This window comes from Sus scrofa, unplaced genomic scaffold (assembly GCF_000003025.6).
Source record: "Sus scrofa isolate TJ Tabasco breed Duroc unplaced genomic scaffold, Sscrofa11.1 Contig133, whole genome shotgun sequence".
Lineage (NCBI taxonomy): Eukaryota > Metazoa > Chordata > Mammalia > Artiodactyla > Suidae > Sus > Sus scrofa.
Window position 1 is genome coordinate 44,591 of NW_018084862.1, and position 23,138 is coordinate 67,728.

The 23,138-nt window shown below is 35.4% G+C and overlaps 1 protein-coding gene across 1 annotated transcript; it reads left to right on the top strand.

Annotated features, from left to right (window-relative positions):
• Positions 1-17,027: 17,027 nt before the first annotated feature.
• LOC100621465 (olfactory receptor 5K1-like) lies at positions 17,028-17,954 on the top strand. Its single transcript, XM_021081296.1, has one exon. It carries the CDS (start codon positions 17,028-17,030, stop codon positions 17,952-17,954), a length of 927 nt encoding a protein of 308 aa, XP_020936955.1.
• Positions 17,955-23,138: the final 5,184 nt, after the last annotated feature.

The following is a 23,138-nucleotide window of genomic DNA, read 5'->3' on the forward strand; positions in this document are numbered from 1 at the left end:
TGCAGAAATATTATGTGTGTATATATATATATATATATATATATATAAAAGAATATTATGAATGATTATATGCCAACGAATTTGACCACTTGGAGAAATGGACAAGTTTTCAGAGACATACAGCCTGCCAAAACTAAATCATGAAGAGACAGATCAAATGAACAGTCCAATCAGTACAAATGAAATTAAATATGTAATAAAAACACTCCATACAAATGGAATTCCAAGACTAGATAGATTCATGGGAGAATTCTACCAATCATGCAAAGAAAAATTCATACCCATTCTTCTTAAACTTTTCCAAAAATTTGAAGAAGAAAAGGAACACTTCCAAAATCATTCTATGAAGTCACAATCACGCTGATGTCAAAACCAGACAAAGATTACCAAAAAAGAAAATTGTAGGCCAATATCTTTAATGAATAGAGGTGCAAAAATTCTCAACAAAATTTTAGCCAACCAAATCCAAAAACATATAATAAAGATCATACACCACAACCAAGTGGGGTTCATTCCAAATTCACAAGAATGGTTCAATATATGCAAATCAAACAACACACACCACATTAACAATAGAAATGTCAAAACCCACATCATCATCTCAAGAGATGGAGAAAAACCATTTAACAAAACCCAGCATCCATTCAGGATAAAAATTCCTACTGTAGTTTGTATAGCAGGGACATAACATAACATCATAAAAGTCATTTCTGACAAACCCACAGGCAGTACAGCACTCAGTGGAGAAAAGCTGAAAGGCTTGCAGCTAAAATCTGGAAGAAGGCAAGGATGCCCACTGCCACAACTTTTATTCCACATAGTGTTAGAAATCCTATCCACAGCAATCAGACAAAATAAATAAAAGGTATCCAAGTTGGAAGAGAAGAGGTGAAATTGTCTCTCTATGCAGATGACATGATACTATGTATAGAAAAGCCTAAGGACTCTGACAAAAACTATTCAAACATTTGCAGCAACATTGTTGGAACGACAGATTCTCATACTAAGGGAAGTAAGTCTGAAAAAGAAACACAAATAACATGTTATATCACTTCCATCTGGAATGTAATATACAGCTCAAAAGGAACCCAAATACAGAAAGGAAGCAAACTCATGGACATGGAGAAAAGACTTGTAGTTGCTGATGGGGAGGAGGAGGGAGAGGGATGGACTGGGAGTTTGGGGTGGTTGGTGCAAATGACTGCATTTTGAGTCAATCAGTCATGAGGTGTAGCTGTATAGCACAGGGAGCTATATCTAACCACTCCTGATGGAACATATGGAGGATAATGTGAAAGGAAATGTATATATGTGTATAACTGAGTCACTTTGTTTTACAACAGAAATTGACAGAATATTGTAAATCAATTATAATTAAAAAAAAAAAAAAACTAAAAAGGTATAAAGATTTAGCCAGGATATCAACTTCTTCACTCGAGTTGAATTTGGAACCATGTTCTACAAAACCATCTTTGGAAACTTGGTATTATCATTTAGCCCCACATATGAATTATTGAGACTGTTCTTACTTTTAAGTCTATACCAGGTGCCTTTGTCCTTATCATCCTGATTTCCTCCATTTATTGTAGTAATTACCCTCCAACATGGTTTATTCATTTCTCAGGACCTCTGTATTCAGTCACTCCCTCCCACAATGATGATTTGCTTAAGAGAGAAGACATGTTTCTGCTACATTCATTCCTGTATTTCCAGCACTTGAATAATATGAAGCACTTTGTAGTGCTCAACAAACACTTGTCCAATGAATGAAAAAAGATTATACTCTCTTGCTCAAGTATTTGACATGATCCAAGATTTGTTTTCAAACAAACTGTTTTTCCTTATTTTGTCATTCCAGATGCTGCACAGTCTGTATCTTACCTCTCCTGCTGCTTTCTGCCTCTCCCCTCAGGGCACATGGCCATATGCATCCCTTCACTGCTCCTTTGAGGACCTGCTTCATCAATTGGTTCATGTTTCTTCATCTCCCTGTCTTTCAGTGAGTCCTGCTTATCTTTGATCTCCAATCAGATCTTCCTGAGGACTTTCTTAGGTCCTTTAAATGAAATTGTTTTTTCCTGATCTCCATGATAATTACCTGCTTTTATAATGCTTTTACCAGTTTGTCAAATGTGAATTGTGTATGTCTTGATTGTAAAAGTCTTAGCTTAATACCCTTAAGTCAGCAAGCATGTCATACATCTTTTGGGCTTCTGAAAACAAACTGAGCTCGATTCTTTTCTACAGGCTGCATTGATTTTCCATTCTGTGGAACCTTAATCAAGTGTTTACAATATACAGGGTGTTGTGAAAGACAATGTGTAGAATGTGGACGGGATAAGGAGTTCTTAGGTTTTAGAAATGTCTCCTGACATGAAGCTCTTGATCTAGTATGGAGAAAGTCACTTGTATTGCTAGCTCACAGGCAATTCAGGCTCTGATTTAAAAAAACGTGTACATATGCTGTGTGAAAATATGGCAAAGGAAGTCAATAAAGACGTGGAGGAAAAAAAGGAAAGTTTTCTCCTTGAAAGTATCATTTCAGGTGAACCTTTCAGGATTAGGAGGATTATAATATGTGAAGTACATTGGGAAAAGAAGGAACAGAATGCGAGCTTGTGATAAAATCCTGGAAGCTTGAAGTAGTAAGACCGAATTAAAAAGTGGGTAGTAAATTAGGTTAGGTGAAGTTTACTCATGTATGATGTAAGAAAAACTTGGAGGTAATACAGAGCGATTGGGCAAACTGCTTGTAAATTCCTTTCCTGCCAACTCACTGGACCTTCGTTCAATAAGATCATAAGTAATGAAAAAGTCCAACACCCAAGTTCATCTAATCATCTTAAAACCTCCAGATGGAGGGTTTTATGTGATTGAAAATCTTCACCTCTGGTTCTGGGGTAACAGTCACTGCTTCTGTCTTTCTGAACCATTCCTTCTCAGACTTTTCTGCTGCGTTGTGTTTCTCTCTTTGCCTTCAAATCCTTGTGTTCCCCTAGGTTCTGTGCTCTCCCCTTTCACTCTAGAGTTTCGCCCAGATTATCCTATCTACTTAGATATTTCAACTATATTCCATCTTCTGGTGTCTTCACTAAATGAGAGTTCCAGACCACTTCTAGTAAATATTCACAAGGAAAGCATATTTTAAAGATGTATATTTTTACCCAGGAATAGTTAAATGTACCACTATGCCAAAATGTTATATATATTATAAAATATGGGAGTAGAAATTAAGAATGACTTAGTAATGAAATGGAATTAACATTTTAATTTATGTACTCATGCTACAAGTTTTTCTTCCTAGTAACATTATTATTAATTAAATAATAATAACCTTGTGATCAGATAAAGTAATGTGATGGTGTATGTTATATGATTCAGATCTTAGCTTAGTGCTGTGTTACAGCATTTTCAAAACTTGTTAGAATTTATTTATTTATTTATTTTTCTTCTTTGCACTTTCTTTTTTAACTGTTAGTTCCCCAATAGAATTTTTTCTCTTCTGTACAGCATAGTGACCCGGTTACACATACTTGCATACATTCTTTTTTCTCCCATTAGCATGCTCTGTCATAAGTGATTAGACATAGTTCTCAGTTCTACACAGCAGGATCCATTCCAAAAGCAGTGCTTTGCATCCCTTAACCTCAAGCTCCCAATCCACCCCACTTGCTCCCCCTCCCTCTGAAGTTATTTCTAAATATTTCTTAATGTCTGACACAGTTGAAAAGATCTAATACACAGATATAGAGAAGTCAAATGGGGGAGAATGCAAATTTTTATGGGATTCCAAAACAGGAAACGGGTCTCAAGCCCATCCGAGTTGTGGAGTAAACATAGGTTTTGTTTGTTTTTGAACGTCTAAGTTGAGTATTTATTTATTTATTTATGTATTTATGTATTTATTTATTCTTTGTCTTTTTGCTATTTCTTTGGGCCACTCCCGCGGCATATGGAGGTTCCCAGGCTAGGGGTCAAATCGGAGCTGTAGCCGCCAGCCTATGCCAGAGCCACAGCTACGCAGGATCTGAGCTGTGTCTGCAACCTACGCCACAGCTCATGGCAACGCCGGATCCTTAACCCACTGAGCAAGGGCAGGGACTGAACCCGCAACCTCATGGTTCCTAGTTGGATTCGTTAAACACTGTGCCATGATGGGAACTCCAAAGTTGAGTATTTTTTAATCTTTCCATCACTTGCTGCAATCTGGTATTTATCTGATGTCCAAGACCTATTCTAAATAAGGAAAATATGTATGTTTCAAGTCATGAACTACCTGTTTGAACATTGTTGACATTCTGGTTACTGGCACAGGGAAATCCAGCTATGAATGCAGTGATCAACAGCAGTGATTAACACAAAAGTCATCTTCATATTTCTACCTATTTCCTCTTTTAACACAGAGAAATGACCTTTTGTAGGGTGAAGAGGAGGTTCTGCAAGATAATTGATATGATTCTCTATATGTTAATTTAACGTAAATAAATCATACATTCCTAGTAGGCAGGGGTGATCAGGTGTCTTTTCATTCCCATGTGGGACGTATGGTAGGATCTCAAACTGTGATTGGTTCTTGGATCTGTATATCCGGTACTTTTTATTTATGTAAATATGTATGCAAGTATTTATTTTGCATTGTAGTATATTTGATTTACAATGTTGTATTTGTTTCAGATGTATAGGAAAGTGATTCAGTGATATTCTTTTTCATATTACTACTGTATATTCCCTGTGTTCACAGTAGGACCTCATTAGCTATCTATTTTATATATAGTAGTATGTATATATTACTCTTTTTTAAAATTTTTTGTTCACTGGGTGAAAGTCATGACACAGGTTAGGAAGTTGGGAAATGGGTTGAGGTCAAATGGGTGATAGGAGGATCATATACATCAATTAATTATGTTTATAATATCCAGATTAGGTACTTTGATAATAAATCTCTCTTAAGAGTCCTTACTTTACTGTTTGTATTTGGTAGTTATTGTTACCTTTTTAGGTCACATTACATATATTTGGGATAAGATGAGAATCGAGATCTAATTTTCTCATGAGAAGAATAGCTTTCCAAACATCATTACATTCCTATTTGAAATTACATCTTCATTATATTCTGTACTTTTAAGTGGTTTGGGTTTATTCCTATATACATATTTAATTTCTTATATCTCCTTGTATATTTTGACCATCTATGATGTTGCCTTGTTTTCAATTATTCTACAATGATTTTAAAATTTCAGAAGCCATTCATTATTCTAGATGATTCTTAGAACACTTTAAATAGGAAAACTAGGATAATGACAATAATTGGATGTTCTTGAGGTGTACGTATGATGGAGATACCCAACAGAAACTCTATTTTCTATTTATGCTATTTGCATTGACCACAGAGAGGCAAAAGTATCCTTCACAAATGTAGGATAAAGAAGTCTCATTTGATCTTGTCAAGCTATCATAGCAAATCATAGCATTTCAAAAATTCCAACTTATCAGACACAACCTAGAATAGATTTACAAGGAGATCCTGCTGAATAGCATTGAGAACTATGTCTAGATACTCATGTCGCAACAGAAGAAAGGGTGGGGGAAAAAACTGTAACTGCAATGTATACATCTAAGGATAACCTGACCCCCTTGCTGTACAGTGGGAAAAAAAAAATTCCAACATCCATTTATAATAAAAACTATTCACATTTTGAGAAGCTTGCACATATACGGCAGTTACAGTTTGTACTCCCAAATAAGCAGCAGTTCACAGAAAAAAATCATAGGAAATGTAGAAAACGTTCTGAGATACTGGAACTAAAGACAAAATAAACCTAAATTTATTGACTGGAACTAAAGCAAAGTTTGTTTAGAAGGAAATTTAGAATGTAATCATCTATGTTGTGAAGAGTGTGAAATATCTGAAAAAATAAGGTACTCTTCCCATTAAAGGAACATAAGAGCCAACTAAGACCAAAGCAAAAATGAGGAAGAAATAATAAATATTAGAGAATAAGTTAATAGAACAGAGACTGGAAAAGCAGTAGAGAATGTTAATGTATAAGTGTTGGTTCTTTGAAGAGATTCCCAAAATTGATAAACCCTTAGTTAGCTAACCAATGAAAGAAAGAACTTAAATTACTAAATTCAGAAATGAGAGGTCATTTACTATGTCACGTTTATAGAAAAGAAATGGTTTATAAGAAACGTTATGAGTAAATCTATGCTAACAGAGTTGTCAACTATGATAAAATAGGCACACACTTCTTGAAAAACACAAATCACCAAAACTGATTGAGAATGAACTAGGAAATCATAATATTCTCATAACAAGAGATTGAATTTGTATTTTAGAAAACTACCAAAATATAAATGCCCAGGCCTAAGGGGCTTTGCTGTTGAATTCAACAAATATTTAAGAGGAATGAACACCAATCATTTAAAGACTCTTGAATTATTAAGGGGAAGACCCATGTTTCCATTAATTCAATGAGGCCAACAGTATTCTGATACCTAAACCAGACACATATCATAAGAAAACTTTTTATTCAATCTGTGTTAGAAATAACTGGCAAAATTCTCAATAAAAGAATGTTCAACCAAATTCAGAGCCATAAAAAAAAGCAGATATGCTCTATTAGCAGGTGAGATTTATTTTAGGAATAATGGTTTCATTTTCCTTTCAAAAGCATATTTATTTAACACAACAAACCAGTAGATTTAAGGACCCAAACCAGGGCCCCATTATAAATGAAGAAGAAAAAGAAAAAGTATTCAACAAAGGAATGTTTATGGAATGGCCAAATATGTTGGGCTTCTTGTAAGGTAGTGTTGATATGAAATCAGTTATGACATGTTTGATACAGGAAGCAGATAGGCCTTCATTATATTCTCTAACAGGTCGAATTTACTCTATAGAGTAGTCTCTCCTTTTAGAGTATTCTTCAGTTTCGGTTCTCTTCATCTAACATATGAGTGATTGAAGTTAGTCTCCTTGCTTCAGGTCCCTTTACAACACTTCACAGTCAATTGCAAGATCAGGTTCCAAAAGTGAACAACCATACTACTATGATCCAGGAAGACATCAATGTTTTATGCTTCTAACATAGCTTCAGATACCTTAGGGTGGCATTTAAATTTTCAGTGATCTGATCCTCTTCCATCTTACTTTCTCATATTCACCGCTAGCTCTCACCCATACTGTTGTCAGCATTCTGACTCTGTTCCATGGTTCATCTCCCTCATCCCCGTTCAGAGTGCCACACTCATTTCCATGAATGTTACCTCTGGTCATACCCATTCATGTTGGTCTCCAAATGTAAAATTTCCCGCACATTTAAAGCACAGCTACTTCTAATGCTACTTAAGTACTAAATGTCCCAGACTACTGCGAGTACATATATCTTGATGTACTCACAGCCCCCCCAAAAGTAATAATTAAAAAAATGCTATTGATCTCAAGTGTGTGGCCCACTCATGCAGAGACTGAAACATGTGAGCTAAGAATCATAGATACATTCCTGAGCAAGTGTAGTAGAAGGAACTGACTTAAGAGATGGTACAAGGGAAGGATCTATGGGACTTGAGGGCACCTTGAAGATGAGTTGGATTTGGCCAATAAGAATAACAGCAGGCTCTTAGATGATCCTGAAAATTTGAACCTTTGGATATTGAATGTACTCCTGTTGCTCTTAGGATACACTTGAGCATCTTGACCCTGGACTACAAGACCCCATGATATCTGACCACTGACTTCCCTCTTGCAACACTTACCACCACTATTCCTGGCTACAAGTGCACTGACTTCTCACTTCTTGAAACTCACTAGGTGACTTCCCATCTAAAGCTTTCAAATATATAACTGTCATTTGTCTCACTTTGTCAGCAATTAGCTAGCTAATTAATATACCCTCAAGGCTTCAGCTTATATGCCGTTTTCTATGGGAAGTTTTCTCCTGCCCCAATTTAGAGACTAGGGTAAGACCCCTATGATATATATGTACCCACAGTTTTCTTTAGTTTTCTTCATAGCACTTCATACAGTTGCAATGGGTCACTCTCCACCAAGTCAGGACCAAAAGATTAGCCCAGTGCGTGGAACACAATAGTCATATCAAAATACTTATAAAGGATGAAAGGATATTGGAGTGAACAAATGATATCTACAACCTGGAATATGGCTTCCCTCTCTTTCCTGTTGCCTGGTTCACTTTGTGTGTGTGTGCGTGTGTGTGTGTGTGTGTGTGTGTTGATAGTAGTTTAATTATGAGGAAGCTTCATAGAAATGGACATAGACGAATTCTGTTCATCCATTAAAGGACATTGTGTAATCTTCAGGACATGAGTACATTGTAAAAACATATACAATGAAATTAATACTCTTAAATGGTATTATATTCATTTCAAGAGAATTAAGTGGCTTACTTCACTTTATGATAATCTCTAGGTCCATCCATGTTGCCACAAATAGCATTATTTCATTCTTTTTTTATGGCTGAGTAGTATTCCATTGTATATATGTACTACATCTCCTTTATCCACTCCTCTGTCAGTAGACATTTAGGTTGCTTCCATGTCTTGGATGTTGTGAATAGTGCTGCAATGAACACTGGGATGAGTGTATCTTTTTTGAATTATGGTTTTTGTGAGATATATGCCAAGGAGTAGGGTTGCTGGCTGTTCAATTATTTTTTAACTGGTTTGCCTGAAGTTCTCTTTATCATATATAAAAGGATGAGTATGGTGAAACAGAAACCCCTTTAAAGCACGTGGTCAAAGAAACTCTCAAAATTTCTGTTCTATAATATCGATATGCTAAGAAAAAGCTTTAGAAAGTGCCAGGGACTGTGGTAAGTACTCTAATTTCATTAATTTCTTCAATCCTTAGAACACTCTGTGATGGTTTTATTACCATCCCTCTTTGGCAGATGAGGCATGGAGCTGAAAAGAGACAGGCTTTGGATTCAAATCCAGGTAGATTGGCTTCAGACTCTTTTCCTTCCTCACTGCACTATACTCTACCTCACTGGGGCAGGAAAAAATGGAAATAATGGAGTGTAACATACCAGGAACTTGGAAAATGGAGGCAGAGTCTTACATTATCTATGTCACATTCTGTGACAGCCTCGAGGCTTAGGAGGAAAAATTCCTTCCGGGTACAAGGTAATTCTTCTTTCAATATGGTGAGTTTGACAGGATGATAGGTTATTATGGAAGTATCCAACAGACATCATTTCGGTGGGGTGACTAGGGCTGCAAATGAAAATTTGGGAGCCAACAGCATCCAGTTGTGCGTCTATAATTTCTAAGCAACAAGAAATGCTCAGAGATGGACCTTCAAACAATGTTTATGATGAGACGGAAAGTACCAGTTTTAAGAATGAGAGAATGTTTACTCTTTCAAATGTTTTAGAATGGTCAAGGAGAACTAAGGTCCAAGAAAGATAGTGGACTTGATGGACAGACCACTGGAGAATGCCGTTTTTACAAAGCAATGGGAATGAAACATCTAGGTCACAGAAAATTAAAGAGAGTTAATGAAAACAGCAAGTGTAGAATGCTTTCTAAATTTGGTGCTAAAAAATTGAGAGAATGAGACTGGAACTAAAGAGCTGATAGTGAGGTCAATTAAGACTTTCAAAATAGGACAGAAGATCACACCTTTAGAAAAAGAAATCTCCTTTTATATTTGCAAAGTATGAAGTCAGTCAAATCCTTTCACCACCAACTTTTTAGAGAAATACCATCTCCTTGGCTTTTTACATTATTATCATATGCCTCTTCCTCTCCCTCTTGCTCTCTCTTCACAAATCTTGACTGATACGTCAAACATGACCAGAAAAGCAAACCAATATTCATCATATTAAATTTGGGGTATTTTTTGTTGCATTGTTTTTAAAAAAGTCATAAATTCATCTTCAGTGTTACAGCTTTAACATGGTACGTGAGAGGCCCACAAACACTTGGGTATGAATTTTTCATTTATACCATGTCAACATGGAAAATGGACCACAAAGAATAAGGTAATGTGTCACACATGCAATTGCTGTTCTGAAACTCAGATTTGACAGAGTCAGTCCCTTGACAAATGCATTCAGGCCTACTGGTTAGAAATCCAGCTCCTTGATTTGGCATTCTGATCTCATCAGTTTAGGACCCTTCCTGTACTTTTTATCCCCACTGTATTCTATTCCCACCAGGCACTCTGTATGCTAGATAATCTGGTCTAATCTAAACCAGAAAGTCCCAGAGGGCTCTCGCTCAGTGGCTCTTCTCTTCTCTGCCTTCCCACTCTCCTACATGATCTCACTCAGTTCCAAGCCCTAAAATACAGATGCTCATGAATCCTAATCTCTGCTTGTTGGCCATCTGTATATCTTCTTTGTAGAAACATGTCTCTTCAGGTCTTTTGTCTATTTTTCCATTGGGTTGTTGTCTTCTTTGCTGTGGAGTTGTATAAGTGGTTTGTATATTTTAGAGATTAAGCCTCCAATGAATACTCTTGTCAAATATCTGGAATCCCAAGGTACAGTCTTACAGACTCCATGACATTTTTTAGTTCCTAAATGTCAGTATTTTTTATAATTAATTTTTTTATTATCAAAATATAGTTTATTTACAATACTGTATTACTTTTAGGTGTTAGCAGAGTGATTCAGCATTTTTACAGATTATGTCCCACTAAAAGTTTTTATATGATGATGACTATAGTATTCTGGGCTATATAAAATTGAAATCCTTTCTTAAGCAACAGCGTATGACAGATCTAAAGCATATATTACATTTGTAATTCTCAGGTTTGTGTTGTTCACGAGGATGTATGAATAGTAATGCATGCAGAATATGCATTCTCTAAGCAAGAACATTTTCCTCTTTCATGTTAATCAATCTGCTCTCAAGTTCTCTGGAATAGGTGCTCTGTCGTTGATAGATTGCAACTGGCAATTTGTCAATTATAGTTGATAATGATCTTAGATATACTGACATCTCTAAAGATTTAGTACTTGCATGTAATTTGGTGGTCCATTACATATGACAGGTGTATTTCCTTAATATATTGTCACTAAAGACTTTTTGTCTCCGACATTACTAAATGTCTTGCTTGTTATTAGGAATACCGCTAACCTAGACTGATTCGAATGGAAAGTATTGATATATGCAAAGTATTCTCAAAAAGCTGGAGGAACTGGTCAAGTAAAATGAGGTCAAAATTAGTAAAATCTAAATATCTGGAGTTCCTGTTGTGGCTCAGTGGTTAACAAATCCAACTAGTATCCATGAGGTTGTAGGTGTGATCCCTGGCCTCGCTTCAATGGGCTAATGATCCAGCAATGCCATGGGCTGTGGTGTAGGTCACAGATGCAGTTCAGATCTGGCATTGCTCTTTCTGTGGTATAGGCCAGTGGCTACAGCTCTGATTCGACCCCTAGCCTGGGAACTTCCACATGCCGAGGATAGGGCCCTAAAAAGACTAAACAGATAAATAAATATCTAAGAAAAATTCTTTGTTGATCCTTATATGTAAAATATGAAACAAAACTGATAATATATTACCATTATCATTAGCTACATATTAGATAGATCTTTCATATATATTACCTATCAATTAGAAACTCATGATTTTGATGAGTCTCCTTTGTAAAAATTTCATACTTGGGCATAGTGAGAAGCTTTATCAAGTTATTTCAGGTCCTAGGAATTAGCAAGAATTCGAATCAATACAGTCTTTTCCCCCACATGCTAGGGAGTTCAGAAAATGAAGACCTTTGTAGGCTGGACATATTTAAATGTTAAGTAGCATCAGAAGAAATCTCTGTCTTAAAAATATGGGAAATTTTCATATTTAAAGGAAAACAGGATTGAATACAACCAGATTCAATGTTTATGGAAATGAGTATGGCACTGGGAATAGGGATGAGGGAGGTAAACCATGAAACAGTCAGAAAGCTGACAAAACCAATGGTGAGAGCTACTGGTAAAGGTAGGGAAAAGTGGGGAAGGAGGTCAGGTTACTGAGAAATGTAAATGCCACCCTGAGGAATCTGAATTTCTCTTAGATCCATCAGAAATGTCTTCCAGGAGCAGAGTAATACGATCATATCTTTCAGAAATCTGACATTGCAAAACTAACTGGAAAGAGAGCCAAAGCAAGAAGAACTTCAACCATTCACATGTGAGATGGGGAGAACTGAAACTGGAGAAGAGGAGAGGAGTGCACCTATGAGCAACACTTAAAGAAAAATAATAATAAGTTGTAACCATCGAATAATAAAAAGAATATCATATTCCTGTGAGTTTCCAACATGTCATAATGAGTTCATGTCTCCAATACTTTAAAAAGTAGCTGACATAATTAGCCATTCACTAAACATCTTCATTAGGTTTTTAATATAATGAAGTACATTCATATGTAATAGGCTAATTATTTATTTCTAATGAATTAATAAATAGAGCCATTAAAATTGGATTTATTTTCTAACATTACAAATACTGAATTATAGAAACCATACAAACAAAGCACTTTAGATTCCTACATATATTGTTTTATTTTAGTTTAGTTTAGTTTAGTTATTTATCTATTTTTGTTTTTAGGACCACACCACAGCATAAGGAGGTTCCCAGAATAGGGATCTAATTGGAGCTTCAGCTGCCAGCCTATGCCACAGCCACAGAAACTTGGGATCCAAGCCACCTCTGCAACCTACACCACAGCTCATGGCAATGCCAGCTCCCTCACCCACTGAGCAAGGCCAGAAATGGAACCCATATCCTCATGGATACTAGTAGGATTTGTATCTACTGCACTGAAAAGGGAACACTTGATTCCTACATATTTGGTGAGCAAACAGGAATCTATGGAACAAAAATTTTGAGAAGCTCTATATTAATGGATGTTGTATATTCTGTATTCACTCTCCATTTTAGGGAATATTTTTAGTTATTAGACTTGCATGCATTGATTTTGTCTCCCTTTGCTAATGGTGCCAAAATGTTTGTTACACATTTTTGCACCATTCACCCACAGCCCTTTGAGATCTGTAAAGGGGAGGTTATATGACTTATTTGGGAACAATGAGACAAATGAGATGATCTTCTAAGAGTTTCTGGGAAAGATGTGTCCTTTATTTTAAGAGACATCCACAAAATAAGTAGCACTTCTCCCTTGGAATGTCATGGTGTTAGGATATGAAACCTGGCACTGTTTTGCCAAGAAGTAGGAAACCAACCTAGAGATGAAATCTATACACAATGAAGGGTATCACTGAGGGAATCACAGAGAAAAGACCCAGGGTCCCTAGAATAAATGTTCCCTCTGGTTGTAAAAGCCAATAGACCTTCTTAGTGTTCATGTTTGTTTGGAAAAGATGCTTTGTTTGAAAATTGAATAAATTCTAACTAATATATTTATGTCTTTGCCTAATTCATATATTTTCAAACTGTATAATAAATTATCTTTAAACATTATTTAGCGTAGAAATAACTTTATAGCATTATGCATTTAATGATTCAGCACATCTGCGAAGTCTTTTATTTTCAGTGTTAAATTTTAATTCCAATCTCATTTCCCATTCCCTTTATACTACCTTAAAGTATCTCTGATATCATAAATGAATACATGTCCGCCACCCTAGTTTACTATCCATATTTTAATTAGGTCTTGCTTTTCAAGTTTCCAGACTGTTACCTTCCCTTAGGCTTCTTCTTTTCCTCCAGTGTGTCACTTACTATAATCCTACTCATCCTGAAAATTTCATCTGAAATAACACTTCCCAAAAAGAATCTTTTTTCTTCCACATCTCCATTCACTTCCATCACCATGTTTTTATACATCACTTTCATTACACTTTTTAATAACATAGGCTGAATTGCCTTCTGGTTAGCAATACATGTCTCTTCCTCCCCACTAGATTATGAGCTTTGTCAGGATCCATTGATAAAACCTTAGCACTTCTCCTGTGCTCATTCTACCCCATCTCTTCTAGCACACTTTATATTGTAAGTATTTGATGAAGTTTAAACAGAACTGAAAGTTTAAATATCAATGCAGCATACATTGGGAATCTAGCTCAGTTTGTTCTCAGGAGCCCAAAATACCTATGACGTGACCCATCACTTATGGAAATTTAGCAAACACTTTTATAAAAAGCACATGATGAGTTAACACATTATAAAGTAAGAAATGCATCATAGCAGGTAACTATTAAGATGATAAGGATCAGCAAATTCAATTTCATTTCAAGGATCTAGGAATGCCCCCATCAAGATTTGATTTGAGATCAAGAATGAGTAGATAGAGATGAAAAGACAGGTTGAAAAATGTGTTTTTTGTTGAAGGAAACTTTAAGATTAAATGAATGAAGTAAGTGAACACAGGCAATGTGAAGGGAAAAACATGGCCAAGGGTCATATCCTGAGGGAAGAAGAAGAAAGCAAGGTCACATGTAAAGTTCGGACAGACTGTGGAGCATCTGTAATACCAAAATCCAAAAATGGATTTGTCTGAAAACTAATGAAAGACCATTTCATATTCTTGAACAGGGAAGTACATTTTTTCCTTTCATCTGACTGAATGAAATATTTGTTGCTTACTGTAAATTGCCATATATTATCAAGGTGTTATAAATGTAGAATTAACATAACAGAGAAATCCATTCCCTCCTAATTCTATATGCTAATGGCAGCAGAGGGGAAGAAACTAACTATAGTGCACTAACAACTTAACATGTACTACAATGAAAAGTGACTACTGGCATGAAGTGGAAAAAATCAGAGTAAAATGGTAGAGGTGGCTGGGGAAATCTGAAAAGTAAGAACCATCTAGGTAATCCATATATGGTACTAAATAATATCAGAGTTGCCAACTACGTTTGCAAAAATCAACTCACAGGTGACCCTCTGATTAAACTACCACAGCTTCTAGTCTTCTCTCAAAATTATAACCATCTTTCATAAAATGTGTTAATTCTCCCAGTAAAAAAAAGAAGTCAAACCAGCATGAGACCCCTTCCTGCTCAGATAGCTCTTATGCAGCCTATAAACAGATTTTAAAAATGAGGTAAGTTACCTAATAATCAAGGAGTGATCATCAAATGCTCTTATTGACCTTAGCAATGGTAATTTGCTTTGGCCTCATTATCTCAGAGGGCATCCTGATGTGTGTTGGCAACTGAATCTCCCCACAGAGATATACTGATGTCCCTCCGAGGATATCCCTAAGGATCTGATGAAATAGTTTAACTTCTCATTGTAAAGAAAACAATTTTCAACTCTAACCTGTTGTTTTTCCCATATATTCACTATTTAAATCCCACATGTTCTGGAGAATAAGGTCTATATTCTGAAATTCTATGAGATTCATCATTATAAAACAACATGAGGTGTTAACACAACTTTATTCACTGAAATATAGGTAAGGGAAATATTCACGTTTTTATTTTAATATTGGCATACATTAATATTTACTTATCTAAGGTATTTTGCTGTTGTCAGATTTCAGCTACTCAGTTATCTTTTTGCTCTTCTCAAAACTGAAGGCCAGGGAGAAACTAGAAGAGATTCAAACCGCAAAACATTCTCACCTTGTCTGATTATAATTTGGACCTGAACACACAGGTAAGGACACAAACTTACTGTGTTAAATAATTCAGGAACTTGCTTAGTGGAATAATTAGAGTGGTTAACATTTAGTATTTTAAAATAAACAAATAAAATTTTCAGCCAGGGTCTTTATTTTAATATTTGATTATGGAAAAACAAAACATACTCAAAATGGAATTCATAAGACATAATACTCAATTGTACTAGTAGATCACTAAATAATGATAGAAGTTAGCCTCTTAAAGAAAATTAAAATTGCTTCTCAAAAATGGATTAAGATTTAAAGGGTTTTCTATTTTTCTAAATGCTAGAAACCTTAAGTATAAAGGTAAACTTCATTTTATTAGCTTTGAATCCACTGCAACATACTTCAGAAAATCTTACATAATTTTCTTAGAAACATAAAAATAGATCATTCAACTCAGATAAGAAATACTAATTTTTTTATAATGTATAAATTACTGAAAATATTGGATATATAACATTGCATAGGTCTAAGGTTTTATAACATGTTGATTTGATACAATTGTAGATGATAATATCGTTCCAATTGCAGCATTAGCTAACACCCTATCATATCATGTAATTTCCATTTCTTCTTATAGTGGGAATAATTGAGATCTAGTCTCTTAACAGTTTTGATGATTATAGTACCATATTATTTATATTCACCACAGTCGATCTCCCAGACTTATTTGCTTATTAGTTGCAAGTATGCACCATGAACACTCTCTCTCCTATATTCCGACATCTAGAGCCCCTGGTAACCTCTATTTAATCTATCATGAGTGAAGCAATTTACTTTCCCACCACGATTTTCTCCCACATTCTCTATTCTCCACATACTAGGCAATATTGTTAACCTCTTGTCTTCTTGATGACAAGCACTCTGACATGTGTCAGGTAATACCTCATGGTTTTTACTTGCATTTCTCTAAGGATTAGTGGTGCTGTACATCTTTTCATAGGTCTGTTGCCCACCTGGATAGCTTTTGTAAAAACATCTTTTCAGTTCTTCTGTCCATTTCTTAATCTGAATATTCGTACTTTTTTCATTGAGTTGTATGAGTTTTACATACTTTGGATAATAACATTAATTTTTTAAAAATGATGAGTTTTGGTAATTCTCTTTGTAGAATCGTCTTCAGAATTAACACATTTAAAAATATTCTGTAAAATTATCCTTAATTCTTTTAAATTATGACGTTTGACAATCCTCTTTGTAGAATCGTCTTCAAAATGGACTCAATTTGTGGAAGTGGTGGCTAAGCATTTCTGTAAGGACCACCAAAGAAGTCATTAAGGAACATTGGTCAGAAATCCAACAAGGGCAGAGGGAGAGCCTTATCTACTTGTGCATCCCACTTTCTCTCTGTCTCAATAATCCATATATTTTCCAAATTAGAATCTTATATCTCCATAGTTCCAGTCACAACAAATTAGCTATGACTTGGGATAACCACACTATGACAACAGAGTTTATCCTCACAGAATTGACAGATAACCCACAACTGAAGATTTTTCTGTTTCTCGTGTTCCTTACCATCTATCTGATCACCATGGTGGGAAACCTTGGTCTGGTGGCACTGATAGTTACAGAGCGTCATCTTCACACGCCAATGTACATCTTTCTGAGTAATCTTGCTCTGATGGATTCCTGTTGTTCTTGTGCCATTACCCCAAAGATGCTAGAGAATTTCTTCTCTAAGAGCAGAATTATTTCCCTGTATGAATGCATGGCACAATTTTATTTTTTCTGCTTTGCCGAAACTGCAGACTGCTTCCTCCTGGCAGCCATGGCCTATGATCGCTTTATGGCCATCTGCAACCCACTGCAGTACCACGCCATGATGTCCAAGAAACTATGCATTAAGATGACCACAGGAGCTTACATAGCTGGAAACCTGCACTCCATGATTCATGTCGGGCTTCTGTTTAGATTAACTTTCTGTGGGCGTCATCAAATCCATCATTTTCTTTGTGATATAGTTCCTTTAATCCGACTTTCCTGTGTTGACCCTTATATCAATGAATTCATGATGTTTATCTTGTCTGGGTCAATTCAAACCTTCACTATTACCATAGTAATAATGTCTTACCTTTGCATCCTTTTTATAATTTTCAAAATGAAATCCAACAAGGGTACAGGGAAAGCCTTATCTACATGTGCATCCCACTTTCTCTCTGTCTCAATATTCTATGGATGTCTTCTCTTCATGTTCATTCGACCAAACTCAGTTAAAGAAGAAAATAAAGATATACCTGTTTCTGTTTTTTATACTATAGTGATTCCTTTATTAAACCCTTTTATCTATAGTCTAAGAAACAAAGAAGTATTAAAAGTCATGAAACAAATTATGAAGATGTCATAATATCCTGAAAATATAATTTCCTGTGTTCCATATTATTTAATTTGATTAATTATTTTTCAAAGTCATGGAATACTGAGAAGGTGTAAAATAACTACATTCTATATTAAAAATTATTAAAACATGATAGGTGTATGAGACACATTCAGAAATGAGAGATTGTTTTAAAATATATGCCAAAATCTAATCTTATACATTCCATCCAGGAGCGAACTAAAATTTTGCCAGGGTGTAATTGTGTACAATAACAACTATTTGTTTCAGATTATAATGAGTTATAATTTTCAACCAATCCAACAGAGACTAGGAATAGAAATCAGTAACAGAAAGGTAGCCTCAGTTTTATATTGGTGGCAAATTTCTAAAATCCCAAGGCATAATCATTTGAAAACGCCCATATTCTGAGTTCCCATTTACCAGTCCCTTCTTGAGCAACGCCATGTGCCAAAAAAACTAGAGGTTTCAATTTGATTCTCAGTTTTGAATTCATTCAAGAGATTAAGTTTATATATGAATTTATGGAGAATATATATTCCTAATAAGGAACATGCTCATCTTGAATATTAGACAACTTTCTCTCAGGTTCTCTCAAAGCGTTCTGAATATGTGGCCATTTATCAACCTGTAGTTGAAATTGATGTTATTCATTTTGAACACCCTATGATTGTACATGTTCATGTACTTTGACCAGTTTTCCATCATATATGACAGTGTGATGTCTGAATTTAATAATTAAAAAGGCTTTTTTCCTCTCCTATTATTACTTGCCTTCCTTACTATTACGAATATTAATAACCAGGACTGAACTACAATATTCAGTATTGATAAATGCATAGCATTATGGCAGTCCACCACAGGAACATCTTTGTCTGCCCCGGGGCAAGCTCTCAGGCATCTTGGTGCCTCTTGTGAGGCCATGGTCAACGAATGCATACTACTACAGCCATTGTGGCCTCTGAGGTGGACAGAGCCTGCCACCATAAATGGTGGTGTGAACAGGCACTGCCTGCAGCCCCAGTCACCTCAGGGATTATCACCGCCAAGGAGGGCCTTGCAAACAAGAGCCACCTGTTGCCCTCAGCCCCCTGGACATCCACACACCTTGCCATCGATGCTGGCAAGGTCTGATGCAAGAGAGATATATAAAGATTTAAAGGATTTCTGCTCCTTACTATTTCAAAGTGTTAGAAAACTAAAGTATAAGGCATAGATTACATTATTAGCCTTTATGTGCTATTACATACTTCAGAAAATCTTACATAATTGTTTCCGGAAATGGTATAATTATTAAGTAAGGTAATTCCTGTAGATGAAAGAGTACAATTCTTAAACAATGGATTTGAATAATGTCCTTTGTAAAACTCTTACTTCATAACTGTCATTTGTCAGATGACAAATAGTTTCATTACAAGGATTCCTGTGGAATACTGAAAAACAAATTCCTCATCTCAGGTACTGGAGAAGAGGTTAGATTGGAATCAACCGACGCTTTTTTTCCTATAGTAATGTACTTCTGTTCTTAGAATATAAGTCACAGAAACCTTCAAAAATACCAGTACTATAAAAGGAAAATGTGCATGCACATAATGAAACAAAAAGCAATCCTAAGAGGATACAGAATGATTCTAGATAAGTGAGGGTACTATAAGATACTCTTTGATAATTTCCAGGCACCAAAGTCTACTTTAATTAATAAATTATATAAAAACGATGTTTACATAGATTGGAAAGGACTTAGATATTTGAGCATATTCAAAAGAAAATGTATTTAACATGACACTGAGAAAAGAAATCAAAAGAAGTGATAACCTATGGTATTTATTTTCTTGGCATTTCACAATAAATTTCTGTATCCTTAGTTATTTCCATGCAATTCCTAAGACAGAAAATCAACCATATCTCTTTAATGCTATTAAAACATTCACTCTTGAGCATATATAAAAATTAAAATTCTCTCACATTATAAATGTATAAGCATACAATATATATACACATATATACAAACACAGAAAAGACATATTCTTACATATATAACACTGAATAACTGATGTTGACATTTATCTAAGATACTCTAGTAAAAAAATTAAACAGACATTTAACTTGGATACTGAACCAAATATGGGTAAACATAGATCTGTATATTAATTTCTAAAAATTCACAAGAAAACAAGTTTTTCCCACTTTAAAGCATCCTCCTAGAATTTCCACACATTTTTATGGGACTCCTTTTTTCTCAGTCCAAGATCTAAAGCTTACACGGGAACAGAAATGAATTTGTCCCCTATAGGTGTGTGCTCCTGTAGCCAGAGTAAATGAAGAATCTGAAAGAGAATTCTGCTCCTCATAAAAGAAAATTTTTGAAAGGAAAATTATACACACACAATTTCAAAAACTGTCTTCTCAACAAGTGCAAGCAATGAGAAGTTCAATATGAACTGAGGATAACCACTCCTGGACAACTGAATTATCCTCATAGATTTAGTAATCATCAAGACCTGAGGACCATTCTGTTTCTTCGGTGTTCCTTACCATCTATCTGATCACCATGGTGGTGAAACCTTGTCTGGTGCATGATACTTGTAGAGCGTCATCTTCACACAATCAAGTGACCAAATGTAAATGCATTCCAAAATCTAGCTACCAGGTTCATCAGCAGTGAGTAAATAACTATCCTGTGGTTTTCAATTGTAATTAGTTATATTTCATAGCTATGTTTCAGAGTATATACATTGCAATGTTTCAACCAAATCAAGCAATGCTAGGAATAAATCATTATATATAAAGGTCACCTCCTTTTTATATTTTTGGCAAATTTCTGGAATCCCAAGTTGTAAACTACAAAAGCCCCATGTCCCAAATTCTCAAATATTGTCCCGTCTTTCACCAACAACATCTGACAGAAGTAAACATATATTTGATTTGATGCTCAATTTTAAGTTATTCGAATAGATAGTTTGAATATGAAATCACAGTGAGTATATATTCTTTAATCAAGAACAACTTTCTCTTTAGACTAAGCATTTTCTTTCAAAGTTCTCTGAATTCACAGGATCTGCATATAGGAGATTTTATAAATCTGTACTTGAAAAGTGATGCTCCTATATAGTAGTAAGACTGGCGAGTACATATATACTTGATGATTTCTCTCCGGAACTGACACATCCTCCTGTGTAAAGTGAGGGTGTTAAGGTCCCCTATGGTTATTTTAATTATGTCAAATTTCTCCCTTTGTATTGGTTATGGAATTGTTTATATTTTAGGTGCTCTGAGTGTAATATCCTTTCTTTTTGATGTCTTATCATTACATAATACGTTTCATTTGCATTTTACCTATAACCTTTTGTATTAGCCTTTTTTGTCTATTATATATTATTGGCTACTCCTGCCTTACTTGTCTTCATTTCATGAAATGCAAGTCATTTGCAATCACTCTCATCTTCAGTCTTTCTGTATCATTCCCAGAAGTGAATCTCTTAAAGGCAAGTGTATTAAATGGTCTTGTTTTGATTCAATGCAGCTAACCTGTGCCTTTTTAATCCGAGCATTCATTCTATTATATCAAAAGTAATTAATTGATAAGAATGTACTTATATTGTTTATTTAACTTGTTTATTACTTGAATTTCTGGTTGTGTTTGTAGATTTTTCCTTGTTATTCTTCATCTATTTCTTTCTTAATTGGTGCTTTTATGTGTTTTAATTGAGGAGTAGCTTGTATTGTATTCCTTTTGATTTTTGTATATTTTATTTAGGTTTCTGATGTGTGGCTACTTATGGTCTTCCTAAATGTAAAGCCCTGTATTGTATCTGCTTTTTTTAAAATGGTGAAATCATTTAAGTTATATCATTCTATACGTGTAACTCTTGTCGCTGGCATTTTGTGTTTCTGTGATGTTTTTTTTTTTTTTTTTTTTTTTTTTTTTGTGGTTAGGGCTGCAACCATGGCATATGGAAGGTCCTGGTCGAGGGGATCCAATTGGAGCTGTAGCTGCCAGAACTCTGCACAGAACACAGCAATGAACAGAATTTTAATATATATCAACAATTTGGATATATATGAGATATATAAATAAAATTATAATAAATTAATGTATTCACTTTGGTGTATACTGAAACGAACCAGCATTGAAGTCAAGCTTAACTCCAGTATAATTCAAAAATATTCTGAGTGTTAGAATAATAATTTTCCATAATTCCATTTTAAACCTTTTTTTAACATATATGTTTTTGAATTGTTTTCTGTTAACTCTTTATTGATATTTTATTATTTATTTTTTTCTCTTTGCTCTTTTCAGTTAAGACTAGTTCCTTCTGCCTTTTCATTTAGCTAACTTGTCTGTCTGTGTAAATTAGCCAAACAATTACCTCTTATGATCTTGAACAAAGGATGAACTCCACACAAGACTTTTTTTTTTTTGCAGTACCGATTGCATAGCCTTTGTTGGAAGAGCTGGACTGAGATACTGGAATGCCAGGGCCATATTTTCCTCAGAAGTGTGCTGGCAGCTGTCGCCTAGAGAGAGACTGGGGCTGGAGATGGTTGTTCTGATTCTAGTGCTGTGTATGAGGTGCTCTCCTCTGTGCTCTTTGGTCTCACCACTCTGGTCAGTGGTGACTTAAAAATTAACAAGTTGTTGGAGCAGAAGCCCTGAGGATTGGGCTTTGAGCTGCTGTGCTACCTTTGTTTATTGTTTTCTGCTCTCCCCTGCACTAAGTCCTTTGCTTTAAGGGAGGAGAAGTGCTGAAGCATTGCTCCAGTGGCACAGATGCAGGTTTGCCATACATACATATATAGAACATCTGTAGCTCTCTCAAGACACAGCCTTGGATGCAAGTCCCCTGTGGTCTGCAAAGTAGTCACTGCCTCCTGCCTCCTGCCATTCTGAAGGACGCCCGCTCTTTCAGAAACCATTTTTCAAGGGCTGGTGGGGCCTGTGTGGACTCTTGGTAGTGTTGGAGCTTAGCTGTGACAGAATAGTCACTTTCAGAAATTTAGATGGCTTTCTGAAATGACACATGATAAGCACAACAGAGCAGTTGGCTATAACCATCCTAGCCTAAGCTCTGCCCCTGGACTGGGTTTGCTTGCGGGTTTCGCGTGGTTGAGTATTGGCTGATCCAGATCTGGTACATCTTATGATGTAAACTGAGCAAGTCTGGATCACTCAGTAAGACTATGGTTTGGGGC

Bases quoted from the DNA above. Each gene is read 5' to 3' on its own strand.
- LOC100621465 (XM_021081296.1), top strand. From the start codon at position 17,028: ATGACTTGGGATAACCACACTATGACAACAGAGTTTATCCTCACAGAA.